The sequence below is a fragment of the Octodon degus genome, unplaced genomic scaffold (assembly GCF_000260255.1).
Source record: "Octodon degus isolate 3935 unplaced genomic scaffold, OctDeg1.0 scaffold00088, whole genome shotgun sequence".
In the NCBI taxonomy this organism is placed as follows: Eukaryota; Metazoa; Chordata; class Mammalia; order Rodentia; family Octodontidae; genus Octodon; species Octodon degus.
This window is the reverse complement of record NW_004524664.1, coordinates 1,784,368-1,798,158: the sequence shown is the minus strand read 5'-3', so window position 1 is coordinate 1,798,158 and position 13,791 is coordinate 1,784,368. Positions and strand designations below refer to the sequence as shown.

General features: G+C 40.5%; 1 protein-coding gene across 7 annotated transcripts in view; it reads right to left on the bottom strand.

Moving 5' to 3' along the window:
- Window positions 1-13,791, bottom strand: part of Mtus1 (microtubule associated scaffold protein 1) — a 180,835-nt gene that overhangs the window by 5,394 nt on the left and 161,650 nt on the right. For all 7 annotated transcript variants that reach the window (XM_004637230.2, XM_023721987.1, XM_004637231.2 and 4 more), the window contains 4 exons: window positions 4,076-4,290; window positions 3,239-3,344; window positions 2,135-2,208; window positions 1,903-1,998 (listed from right to left, as the gene is read on the bottom strand). In XM_004637230.2, the coding sequence (XP_004637287.1) occupies window positions 1,903-1,998; window positions 2,135-2,208; window positions 3,239-3,344; window positions 4,076-4,290 (491 nt within the window). The remainder of the gene's footprint in view (window positions 1-1,902; window positions 1,999-2,134; window positions 2,209-3,238; window positions 3,345-4,075; window positions 4,291-13,791) is intronic.

Here is a 13,791-nt window from a genome sequence, read left to right as displayed (position 1 = left end):
AAAGCTATGAGTCTGCAGTTCCAGGCCACAAATATATAGAATGAAAATAGTAATCCTAAAGACATAAGCAGGAAAATATACCTGCCCAATAAAAAAGGGCAAGAATAAGAATACAAATCATAAGAGAAGGCAGAGTTTACCAGAAAAGCCTGTACTTTGCCAAAGAGACAGCTATCCATATGGTGATACAGTAGCCATGCATACAGAGGAATGATGTACAGATGTGTGCTTCACATGGACGAACCTTGAGAACATCAGCTTATGTGAAGGAGATAATCACAAAAGGCCACACGCTATGTGCTTATGATCACAAAATGTCTAATATAAGCAAATTCACAGACATGGAATGTAAACAAAAGGTTGCTCAGTGCTGGAATACCGGGCATGTGGAGGGAATGCATATGCATTGAGGTTTCTTTAGGGGGTGATAAAAATGTTTTAGAATTAGATACTTATGACTAATGTACACCTTTATGAGCACACTAACACCCACTAAATTGTGCTTTATTTACTGAAGACAGATTATTGCATTGTAGGCCAAGCTGGCCTTGAACTCAAGATAATTCTGTCTCAGCCTCCTGAGTGCTAGGATTACAAGCTGTGTGCTACCCGTCTTGAATTGTATATATTTTAAAATAGTGAACCTTGTGGTATGTAAATTATATCACAGTTTAGTGCTTACTTACAAAAATAAGGTTTTTGCATAAAAGACTGGTAGTTTTATTTTCCTATAGGTATTCACTTAGACCAACCATAACATATTGAATTTCATCTGTAAGTCAGTTCTTACAATGTAAAAAGAGACATCAGTAAACAAGAAGTTGTATAGTTACACACACAAAATCAGACCTCCAAATTAAAAGACACAGTCCAAAAAGGGGTGTCTGAAGTGAAAAAATCCTTCTCAGATGAAGAAATACAAATGGCAGACAAATACATGAAATCATATTCAACATCATTGGTCATTTGAGAGATGCACATTAAAACAGCACTGAGATTCCATCTCACCCCAGAGAGAATGGCTATCACCAAAAAATTGGGCAACCAATGTTGGCAGAGCCTTAGGGGAAAAGGAACCTTCTCCAGTGTTGGTGGGAGAGAAGACTGGTACAATCACTGTGGAAATCAGTCCTTACAAAACTAAGATCAGAGTTCCCATTCAACCCAGCTATTCCTCTTCTGGGTATCTTCCCAGAAAAATTAAAATCATAATTATAGTGATATATGTGGAAAAAATCCAAGTGCCCATCAACTGAGGGATGGATTAAAAAAAAGTTGTGGCCTTTTTTATATAATGGAATACTACTCAGCTATAAAGGAGGATAAATTGAAGACTTTTTATAGGTAAATGGATGCAACTTGAGACCATACTCATAAGTGAAATAAATCAGACCCATATATGTAAACATCGTACTGTCTCCCTAGTGTGACAAACTGAATGACTAAATAAGCTCCAATATTTACAACAGATGTTGTGACTTGGGAAGAAGACACTGTTCCAAAGAAAAGACAAATTGTGACCAGGGAAAAGAGAAAGAAAAGGGGGGGGGAATACACACACACACACACACACACACACACACAGTTATGGCTATACAGCTAGTTTCTCTTAGTTCACTGAAAAGAAAGTTTTGTGCTAATGTTGTTTGGAAAAGATATCATTCCTATATCTTGTACTTTCCATAACTAATAAGAAGACAACAGTATACAATATAATTATTATAATTCTCTATCCTATTGTGAAATTTTTATTTGTTCTTTAAAACACACACACACATACATGCATGCACACACGTGTGGGACGACAAGCTCCAAATCTGTATTCTCTCTCTAGAACCTTTAGTTGACGCTGAAACTGAGCAGAAGAAAACATCAGCAGTGATAAACGAACACAAAACTTACTAAATTTGCCTTCTCTCTTGATATCTTTTTTTGTTCTTCGGTTTTCAGCTTTTCATTTAAAGTATCATTTTCACTCTTCAGCTCACTGATTTGTTTCTGAAACACCGTGACACGTGCAGAATGTAAGTTATCAGGAAGATACCAGAGACAGAACAGAGCAACAGAGAAACATAACCAAACTGGAGAGACATCAAAAAAGATGACTTGGGAGGTGGTGTTCAGATGCACCCACCTCTAATGATTCCTGCTTCTCACAAAGTAAATTCTCAAGTGACTTCTTTTCCATTTCATGGCTTTTCTTGATTTCTAGAAAAAAATAGTATTTTTAAGGCAATACTATTCAATGATATAACACAATTACTGAAAGATATGCATGTAGGAGTTGATTATGAAGTCATGACTGCATTACTTTACATCTGTCTGATGCTTCTATACAAACTGAGTGATCTCCTCTCGGCCTAGGCTTGTGCAATGGGTAAGGTAGAGGTTCCTGTCTTAGGATTGGGTATGCTGAGACCCAGAGAGGACAAGAGACCTTACAAAACAAAATCAGAAACAGACGGTCACAGGGTCTCAAGACACTGGCCTCAGATGCGTGGTCTGATCCCCTACACTCTTCAATTTTCACTTCTTAAACCAAACAAAAGCCTAAAATCAATTACATGCCTAGCAGAGAGAAAGAAAAACAATGTTTACTAAATGTCTACCTTGAGCCACTCACTTTAATGTCTCATCACCTGTGACATCACACAGCTCTATTTTTCTGATACATCCTGAGAACAGGCATCCAGTCAGCTCCTACTCAATGCCCTTGTGCTTCTGTGTGAAATGCGGCTGCTTTACTGTAAAGACCACAGCTGCACTGCTAAGTTCTGGCAGACCAGCGTCTTGGTTTTTTTCCTTTCACTTCTGCCTTTCTGGTAATAAGAGGTGAGACAATAATAGTTCTTTATCCAACAAGAGCCGTCTCCATTTCCCAGCAGTGCTGGTGTGCAAGAGTGCCTAGTGTAGATCTTTTATGTGACCAAGATTTAAACTGACATCTTCCTAGGAACCTAAAATAGCAACCACTATCCACCACCACCACCACCACCAAAAAGGTCCTTCGAATCTTTTTTTCCTAAAAGACTTATATTTGTAACAAACTACTATTTGACTTCTTGGCAGTAAAGAGTGTCCACTAGCAAGGAACAATACACAAAGAACCCAAAACACACCCAACAAATGCCACAGGGCATTCTCTGAAGGGAAAAATTATGAATCATTTCCATCTTTAAAAACATCAAGTTTTTCCAACAGATCGTTCTATGTTTAAATAGCAAGAAAGGATGCTTGCCTGAAAGAGAAGTTTCATAGGCTTGCTTTAGCAATTCTATTTTTTCCGAGTGGCTAGCTTCCATTTCCAACTTAGAAGTTTCTTGGGCAGCATTTAAGTTGTCAAACTATAAGAAACAAGCAACACAAAGTTTACCAAGGAAAACAAAAAGTTCCAAGTTGAATAAACAAGCAGCAACATGAAGAGACCTTACATATAGGCTCATTTGAACTCATTTGAGTTCATGGGCACCACAACCTGAGACAGAGTGGCTTCTGCGAACTCTCCACGCTGTCCTCCCCAGGAACACAGAGCACGTGTATTATAGAGTTCCTTGATGGCAATGGCTGAATCCATCCCAAGAAGTAAGGCCATGCTCCACGGTGACAGGGCCATGGAAGCCCCATGCTTGTCACATTGCCTCATCACATGTAGTACTGTGTGATTTTACTATATCTAAATAGTAGACTTTCTCTATCTTTTCACTAAATGAAAATCTAACCTAGGAAATTAAAAAGTTTATAGCATAATAGTCAGTGTGTCGGGGGAGAAGGGTTATTTTAAAAGTGCCATTGAAAAAAAAAAAAAAAAAAGAAAGAAAGAAACCCAAATACCAGGATACTTCCAAAGGCATTCTTTCTGGACACTGGCATTAAAGGCTTTCTTAAATTTTAACTTTTCCTTTCAATTCAGCATATGGACCTAATTTTGTTCATATAGTCACAAGAAAAAATTCAACTAAAACTTTTTCCACCTATACACTAAAGGACTAAGGAAGACTCATCAAAAACCGAACAGCAATCAGAATTCAAGCAAGCAGCCATAACCGAGAACACGCTCCTGTTCTAAGGCACAGACCTGCTCTTGCAGTTGAGCTTTATACTTCTCTGCTTCTTCAATGTAAATGTTCTGAAGCTTTTCACACTCTCCGGTATAAAATTCCTTCAGCCGACTCTCCAGCTCTGTTCGATCTGTCTGGTGCTGCTGGTTTAACTTCTGGACAAATGCTTCATAGGCTGTTTGCAACTCATTCCTGGCTTTTTCTAATTTCTCACAAGTGGTTGAAGCAGCAACTAAAAAGATGAAAAATAAAAAGGTAGATGCCATTGAATCTGCTCAGTTTTCTAAATTCACACTATTCATACATATCTAGGATGACTTTAGAGTCATAAATACAATTATGGCTCAGTTCTCAGTGCCCAGGGTTAGCGTTTGGATAACGATGTATTCAAAATTACGTCTGTATATTCTCAGTCCATAAGAGGAAGGCCTAATAGAGGGTCTTATGTCTTTGAAAAAGACCCTTGGGAGGCTAGGACTGTGATCCCTTCTCCCTCCTTTTTTCATTTCCCAGCTATGAGGTGGACAGTTCATGCATCCCCCCACCCTGCCATGATGAGCTGCTCATTACAGGCCCAAGGCAATGGAGGCTCCAAAATTGTGAGCCAAGATAACCCTTTTTTTAATGAGCTGGTTGTAGTTTTTTAGAGTAACACAAAACTGGCTGACACAATCTAAATTTCACATATGAGAGTAGAGAAGTGGACTGTAAAAGGAAACAGATGCTGGCAGCAACCATAAAACATAAAACACCCCAAAACACTAATTACCAAGTGATAAGAAGAATACTTAGGAAGAGCTGAGTTTCCACCTAAAGGTCACCCTTTTGCATCATGAGCAATCACCACAGTGGCCACAAAGAGAAGAGCCTCAGATTGGCCATGACATTTCTAAGCACAAGTTACTCCATTCTTAGCCAGGGAGCTAAGATATAGAAACAGCAGAAAGGATCAGGCGGAGGGAACACATGGGCTTTACATGCATACTTAATTTGAACTGATTTCAGTTTACTTCAGAAATACAGTAATAAAATAAATATTACAACATATTGAACATAAATCACCAGAACACAGAAGTTTTAGAGGAAAAGCTACATTTTAAAAGGTCCAATATAATATAAAGGCTAACAGATCTCAAGTAGGCAAAGTAATTTTATAAACAATTTAAAATCAAAACATCCTCTCTCCTCCCCACTACCAAAAGTTGAATTATGCATCACATAACATGTTGTAGAACACACAATGAGATACACACACACACCACAGTAAATGCTAGAAGATCTCAAATGTCTTGGGAAGCGTGGCTTCCAACTTGCTCAGCCCTTCTCCATCAATGTGTACATACAAAATCCTACCGCAGTTGCCTGGAGAAGGAGTGTTCTCAGCATCTCAGAGTGCCAATAAATTAATTTAAAAGAGTTACTGATAAACCTGTCAGATTAATCCTTATCTCTCTTTTGGTAAAGAATATGTATTTCAGGAGTTGTGAAAGGCAAAAGATTGTTTTATGACAGAGAAGAGGGTGGTTCAGGCCAATAATTATTGTAAGGAATATAAAACTGGTTGGTTTCTGGGACGAATTTCCTATAATGGTATATCCTTGCTTCTTTGGGAACATGCCAAGTGGCGATAGCAGCAGTCAATACAGATGGTCACAAATGATTATTCCTTCAGAGATAAATGTAGACATACTAAAATAAGACTAATGCCTACAAAGAGAAGCCTTAAAAATTAGATAAATGCATAAATACTGAAAGGGGCAACAGTATGCGCGGCAGAGCCTTGCTCCCCAGATGGCACCACTGGCACATGGCGGACCCTTCAGAGGTGAGGCCTCGCCGGGAAGTCTTCAGGTCGCCGTGGCTGTGTCCTCAGCGGGGACTGCTGTACCTCAACCATTTCCTCTCTTGGTCCTGGAGTTCTCAAATGAAGTGCTGCCTCACTCATAGGAGCAAGCAATCAGTGTAAAGCCCCTAAAGCTGTGAGCCAAAATAAGCCATTTTTGTGCATAGGTTAATTACCTCAGGGGTGTGTGTAGGGTTTTTTTTTGTTGTTGTTTTGTTTTGTGGAACCGGGGCTTGAACTCAGGACCTTGAGGTTGCCAGACAAGCGCTTATTCTACTGAGCCATCTCCCCAGCCCTACCTCAGGTGCTTGTTGAAGTCATGGAAAGTTGACTGTTTCAAAGGGAAAGAGAAGGAACCATCATCAAGCAATGAAGCAAACAAGTAAGAAAACTATTCCATGCATGGCACAGAATAGGGCCCCATACCCTATTATTTTGTCTAATGCTCCAAATCTGATTAGTGTGTGTGTGTGTGTGTGTGTGTGTGTGTGTGTGTGTGTATGTGCACGCATGAATTAATTGTACTGGTACAATTTAGATATACATAATGATCACATTCATCATAGAAAATTAATACCTGTACATGAAAAATACTGATGCTTTTCCCCCATTCTCTTATTCTCCCTTTATCCCCCCTTCCCTCATTTACAAAAGCTTTCATATTTTTTTCCTCTTTTTCTTCTTGTTCCACACTTCTTGTCTCCCTCCTCTCCTCTCCCTAGTGCCCCTTCCCATTTATACATTTTCTTCCCATTTCCTAGTATCTATTATACATTTTGGTCCTTATTTATACTTTCAGTTTCTCACACTAGAGCAGCAGTATTTAAACACCTGTGTCTGATTTATTTCACGTTCGAGTATGGCCTCAAGTGCATCCATTTACCTAGAAAGGTCTCCAGCTTTCCTACGGCAGAGTAGTACTCCATTGTATATACACAGGGGCCATTGCACCCCACCAAGCTGCCGTGTACCAAGGCTGATGAGGCACATGAGGGGCCCTTCATTTGGAGAATTGCTAACTGAGCAGAGACACATGCAAACCAGCAGTACTGGGCCAAGAAGGGGCACACAAAGGAGTTTCCATCCTGTCAGGCTTGAATAGAAATTCTGGTCAGGTTTTTAATTTTTCAAAGATTTTTTTCTGGGGCCAGGATATAGCTCAGTGGTACAAAGCACAAGATCCAGAGTTCAATTCCTGGTACAAAAAAAAAAAAAAAGGAATTTGTAAAACTGACCTAACCTAAAATTTAGTGGTCTTAATAATTTTAATTATACAAGTCAGTGGTATTGAGTACATTTACACCATCACTACCACCCATTTCCAGAACTTTAACTGCCAGGTACCCCAGGTTAAAGCACTGTATCAATTATATAAATTCTCACACCCCAGTCTTTAGTAACTGTTACTTTACTTTCATCCTCTATGAATTTGACTTCACTGGGAAGGTCACATGAATGGAATCAACAGTACTTGACCTTTTGTTGCCTGGCCTATTTAACTCAGCACAATGTCTCCAGGGTTCATCCATATGTCAAGATTTCTACCTTTTAAAGGTTGAATAACATATATCACACTTTAAAATTTATCGGTTGATTTAGATGTATTTATCTATTGATAGATGTTTAGTTTGTTTCCACTATTTGGTGAGTGAGAATAATGCTGCTATGACTACAGAAGTACAAATATCTGCTTGAATCCATAGTGTGTGTGTGTGTGTGTGTGTGTGTGTGTGTGTATCTCCAGCAGAATTCCTAGCTCACATAATAAATTCTATTTTTAATTATTTGAGGGGCCACCATCCTCTTGCACAGTGGCTGCACCATATATAGTAAGGGTAGATGAGTGGACATGGGTTTTACATCCTCATCAAAGCATATTACATATATATATATATATATATATATATATATATATATGTCATATATTCATTCATCCTGATCCTAATGGGTGTGAGGCAGTATATTCGTGTGGCTTGGGTTAGGCTAGCATACTTAAATGAGCCATGTAACATTCTGGAGTTACATGGCTAACGGGTGATAGTGGAAGACCAGAGTATTGCCATCTATAACATTTATGATATGAGCTTTCAGTTAGGCTTTTCTTTTACTCTGATATCTGAAATTGTAAAGGAATTAAGTGAAAAGGCCTCGCCAAATCAACATTCCTGAGTAAAAAGCAACTGGATGCCTTTGTTGATTGGTTACAAGTCCTTTTTGACTGCCTACTTTGCATGTCTAATACAGGAGATACACAACCTTCAGAAAAAGGATCCCATCATTGCAGCCCTGTTTCATTTGTGTACACTGGAAAGTCAGTTGGCTAAAGCTAATGTTACTGTATTTACTATAAAATCAAGTAGAACATACAGAAATCCTTCCACATTAGCCACCAGACAGGTTGAAAGAAACCTGTTTCCTCAGTTTGAAAGAAAAAAAAAAGAAGAGACAAACCCTAAATAGCATGCAATTTTGTTGTCCACCACGCACAGGGCAATAGGAGGACAGATGGGAAGGACCTGGAAGGAAGGAAGAAAGCAGGTCAGGTGGGGGTGGGGTGGAGGACTCCTGTTTTTCCCACAATCCACAGTGACAGGCCCAGCCCCAGGCAATGACATCAGCCTGCAGCTGTACGGATACCTCTGCTGTTTACCAGGCTAGTTGTACAGTGTACTTAACAGCTGGGCTGCCATAACCACCCACACAAATGCCTTTAGTTTCAATCAACTGATCTGAGTTACTAAGGAAACATTTACTTGGCATAGGAAGTCCTGAACTATTTTTAAAAGGATGCATATGTAAACACTGTACTCAAGGTTCTCAGAGTGCTCCTGTCTGCTGAGTTGTACTGTGCCTATAGGGAGGTCGGCACTCCAGTTTCAAGTGACTTTGCCTTAACACAGCGCAGGCGAGATTTACGGTGCACTTGTGTGGGCTCTCACTCCTGCCCTCATCCACCCTTTTCTTACTCTCCAGGTCTCTATTTGTTTTCAGTTCATCAAACATCCAGTCTAAGCACCTGCCTGGCAAGTGTAAGGACCAGAGTTCGATCCCTGGTACCACATGCCATGCCGGCCCCTGAATCCTGCACACGCAGTTCAGGCCACCAAAGGACCGCTGAGACCAGCATGGTGATGCATGCCTGTAATCGCAGCGCTGCGGAGGCTCATCCTCCTGAGCATATAGGAGGATTGCTACAAATCTGAGCTGCGTAGAAAGACCCTGTATCAAATAAATGTTTTCAAACATTAAAAAAAGCCAAAACCAAATATAAATCCATCAAGATTTTGAAATAAGTAAGAACAGAGTTTCCCTCCAGTGATATGAGAAAGGTTTAGAGTTACTACTCCAGTACAAAATCTATCTGGTGGGCTGGCCAGATAGCTCAGGGGACTAAAGCCTCTGCTTAGGTGGAGTGCAGTGCCTGGGGTTCCATCCCTGGCATGCTGTGCTGGCCCACCCTGGGGAGCACTGAGACAGGGATTGAGACTGGGCATGGTTGCACAGATTCTATAGACCCTGTACCAAATACATTTAAAAAAATCTATCTGCTGAAATCAGAGGAGTCCTTTTGCCCTTGCTTTAACCATTCCTTTAGTCAACATTAAAAATACATTATGATTCAGCACACCAAGAGACCACTACCTGGAGAAGACCTATTTGATTAGAACTTTTATACACATACACACACATGTAAAATACAAACGCTATCTACCTTAAAATGAAAAGTATAGTTTTCAGAGTTAAAAAACAACCTACCACTTCATGTAAAAAGTCATCTTTAAAACTAAAGAGCAGAAGTTGATACTTACACTCTGAGATAAACCAGCCCTGAGAATTCTAAGTCAACAAAAGAACAAGAAAAATGTGAGAGTTGTCCTAATAGTTAACCACAGCTAAGCAAGGAAAAGACATTGCACAGGAAGTGGATAAAGACTTTGCATTGTGCCTTTCAAACAGTTATTTGGATGACATACAGAAAATGTGCCACACCACCGTCAAGTGTAACATCAGGAAAGTAGAACTAGATTCACTCCAGGCCCCTCAGCTGCTGCCCCTGCAGAGCGGAAAGGGAGCCATCACTCAATCAGTCCTTGTGGGATTTGGTAAGAGGGAATGGCTAGACTATTTCTACCTCAGAGAGACAAACATTTTCCTCTGTTGGTGGGTAAATGTTCTGTTTACCAAGAAAAACATGACACTGTCATGACCTGAAATTAATATTCTTTTGTTATTTATTTTTTTGGCAGAACCAGGGATTGAACTCAGGCTTCTGCACTTGCCAGGCAAGCACTTATTCCACTGAGCCAACTCCTCAGACCTTAATATTCTTTTGAAATGACACAGATCTTATAAAAGCACACTTCCTATGAGACAACGAAAAATATTCTAATGCTCAAGAACATAAATAATTGTCTTAGTAGAGTCACAATACTTAGGTTCAAATATCAGCTATAGCATTTATCTGCTATATAACTTAGGCAGATTACTTAAGCTTTCTAAGCCTATATTTCCTGATTTTTAAATGAAGATAATACCAGTGCCTTTCCTAAGGGATTAAATAAGGTATGATTTATCTAGTGCCTGGCTCTGTGCCTGATCAGAGTAAGTGTGAGATACACATTACTGCTTTTATTACCCACCAATTCAAATCTGATTGAAAACTTCATCAGAGACATGCTTGGGATTCCCTACCAGAATATAACAATTGCTGGTTCAATCTCTAGCTCCACCACCTCCACCAAACTAACAAACACTCCCTCGACAACAAAAAAAAACATACACATACACCCACAGTTAAAAAGAACCACTTCTTTACTAGTACTAAAAAAATTAAATACACACATATTGATGGTAGAACATTACAGTAAGTATACATCTACCTTAAATCATCACCATGATTACTAGTATTGTTGACATTATATATAACAGAAATCTTGGACTTTTAGATTTTTTTTTTCCACCCTAAATCATTTCTAAAAGAAAGGGAAAAATAAAACAGGGGAGTCAGAATCACAAGGAAGATCAGGCAAGTTTTCATGACACAGAGATTGTGGCAGACAGAAGAGACAAACAGGAAAAGACAATCACTCTACTTTCCAACTGCAAACAGGCACAGGGGTGCGCACACACACACACACACACACATACGCGCACACACACACTTTTCCTAACACTTTATTTATTTATTTATTTTTGTATTTTAGGGAACAGTCTACAGAATGTTCAGGGTCTCCACTACTAGGTCGAACTCATAGTGATCCACCAGTTTACAGCCTCCCAAGATCTGGGATTACAGGTGGGTGCCACCATGCCTAGTCATCTCAGGGCACCCTCAGGGTCGGGGCCAGCACGGCAGGCCTGGGGATCGAACCCCCAACCCCTTTGCAGGCACTTTAATCCACTGAGCTATTTGACCAGCCCTATCTTAACACTTAAAAGCCTGCTGTGGGCAGCAAATTTATTCTGCAAACACCCCTTCTCTGCACTGCAAGGGAAGTGAGATGTCTGTGTCCACTTCTGGGCTCCTGACTGCCTTTCTTCACGAGCACTGCCAAAATACTTCTCAGGATAAATGGTACCTTGCTTCTCCCACACCTCATGTGCAGAACCACAAGTAGAGCTGTTACCTTCTATCAGGGTCGTCTGGTTGTTTCATAATAATCTGTGAAGAGGATCCAGGGCAAGGGACTCTCTTGGTGACCCCCTTAAAGCAGGGTATACTCTGTCTTACATGGAGATAGTAATAGCACTAAACAAAATAACCACTGTGAAAAGGTAGCAACAGTTTATCAGAAATGCCTGAAAAATTAGGTATTTCCAACTTTCAGGGCTCACATGACCTGAGTAGCAATGTACGAAAAGAATGCACTGAATTTACAGCTTGGGGAGAATACAGCGCGAGATGAACTTATCCCTGTACTTTGTCTAGCAAGTCTTCACAGGCTGTGCAATGGTCACCCACAGTAAGAGGTCCAGTTTTTGCTTTTCCAAAGGTACTTTTTCACATGACCAACAAATCTGCAAACATGTAGTAGGCAAAGTTCTTTTTTAAATTTCAAAATTAGCTGTAAATGGCTGATTGCTCTTGGGCATTACATTCATGAATCAATAAGAACCAATTTCAAAATCCTCCAATAATAACTTATGAGGACATTTTTTTGCCATCATTTTATTGATAAATAAATAGCAATGAGACAGTTTCAAATCAAATCGGTAGGACAGTTTCAATAATTAACACACTGCATGCATTCTTCCTAGTGGTTAATTGCTGTACAAGATGCGGACTTGACATCCCATTTGCAAACACCATTAGAACAAATCATTCTGTTCATTATGAGAATGTAACTAAATATCTATCCCAACCTTTCTGAATACACAGATACAAAATGGACATTCATCTGTATACCTGTTTTTTGTTAACTTCCGTTATTTGAATATTATAGGTGTGTAAACTCAGCAAAACATTCCAAAAGAGTCCAGCAGCCCACAATAGTATTGGGTCTTCCGCTTCACTGGCAATGTCACAAATAAATGACCTGAGTCCCCCACAGCTCAATATAATAGCATGGCTTTACTTCTTATATTTCGTTTTTATACTTTTCTTCTGGATGGTTAAGACCAAGGTAAAGCAGGACCTATGCAACAAGGGTTGTAGATTTTGGATCTGATAAGGTCTGTGAAATCCCCTCAGGATTTATCCTGAGATCCTGTACCTCAGATTGTAGAACCTTTGTCAGTGTCAGCCATGTGGATGAGTCACGGCTGAGGACTACATTTTATGAAATGCCTATAGCATCAACTCTTCCTTAAATACCTTTCAAATTCTCTTCAAAATTTACAAAGGGATTTTGCAGTTATTTCTTCACATAATAGAATAATTCTTTCATTTGATAAAAACATCATAAATCTCACTTTGCCAAAGAGGGAACTGAAATGGCAGACCCGGGTCAAGTCCTCAATCCCCCGAGTTCCAAAGCACAGACTATCAATACGATCTGACCAGCCACTTTCCAACTTAAGTAAGATCTAACAGAAAGAAGTTAAGATATACAACAGATCTGTTAGGATACCAAGATCCTAACTCTCTTGTGGAGGCATTACTGAAGGCAGGTGGGAAAGAGTCTTTTCTCGTCTTCTATACTGATTAGTCCTGAAGAAGTCTTGTTGGCAGATAGGGTGGTAACCTGGCCAGGTCTGCCCATCTCCCATCTTCAACACAAGGGCCAGCTGGGCCTCCCTGCCAATGCTCGGTCAGCCCTGAAGATGGGCCTGAAAGGCCTTGCTGCCTTTCAGCTCACTCATAGCCCAATGCCCAGCTGCACAACACATGCTTTGCTTTTGACAACAGTAAATATTCCATATAAAAATGAAAGCTTTGATGAATAACAGATCAAAGCTTGGCCCGATGACTGGCAATACATTCCAAGATTCTGGCCTGAGAAAAGGAGTTTGACTTTTCCAAAATCAGACTTCAATCAAAAAACAAGTTCAGGAGACGACCCAGGGCCGCGGGATCCTGAACAGACCCAGAGTGCAGGCCCGGGGAGTGAGTGAGACGACCTGTGCCTGCGGGATCCTGAACAGACCCAGAGCGCAGGCTAGGTGAGTGAGTGAGATGACCCAGGCCGCGAAATCCTGAACAGACCCAGAGCGCAGGCCCGAGTGAGTGAGACGACCAAGGGCCTGTAGGATCCTGAATAGACCCAGAGCGCAGGCCCAGCGAGTGAGTGAGAGAAACCGGGCCCGGTGGGATCTTGAACAGACCCAGAACCCTGGCCTAGCGAGTAAGTGAGACGACCCAGGGCCCACGGATCCTCATTTGACCCAGGCTGCAGGCCCAGCATGGAACCCTTCAGCAGAACTCCCTGCAAAGAGGCTAGAGGCAAGACC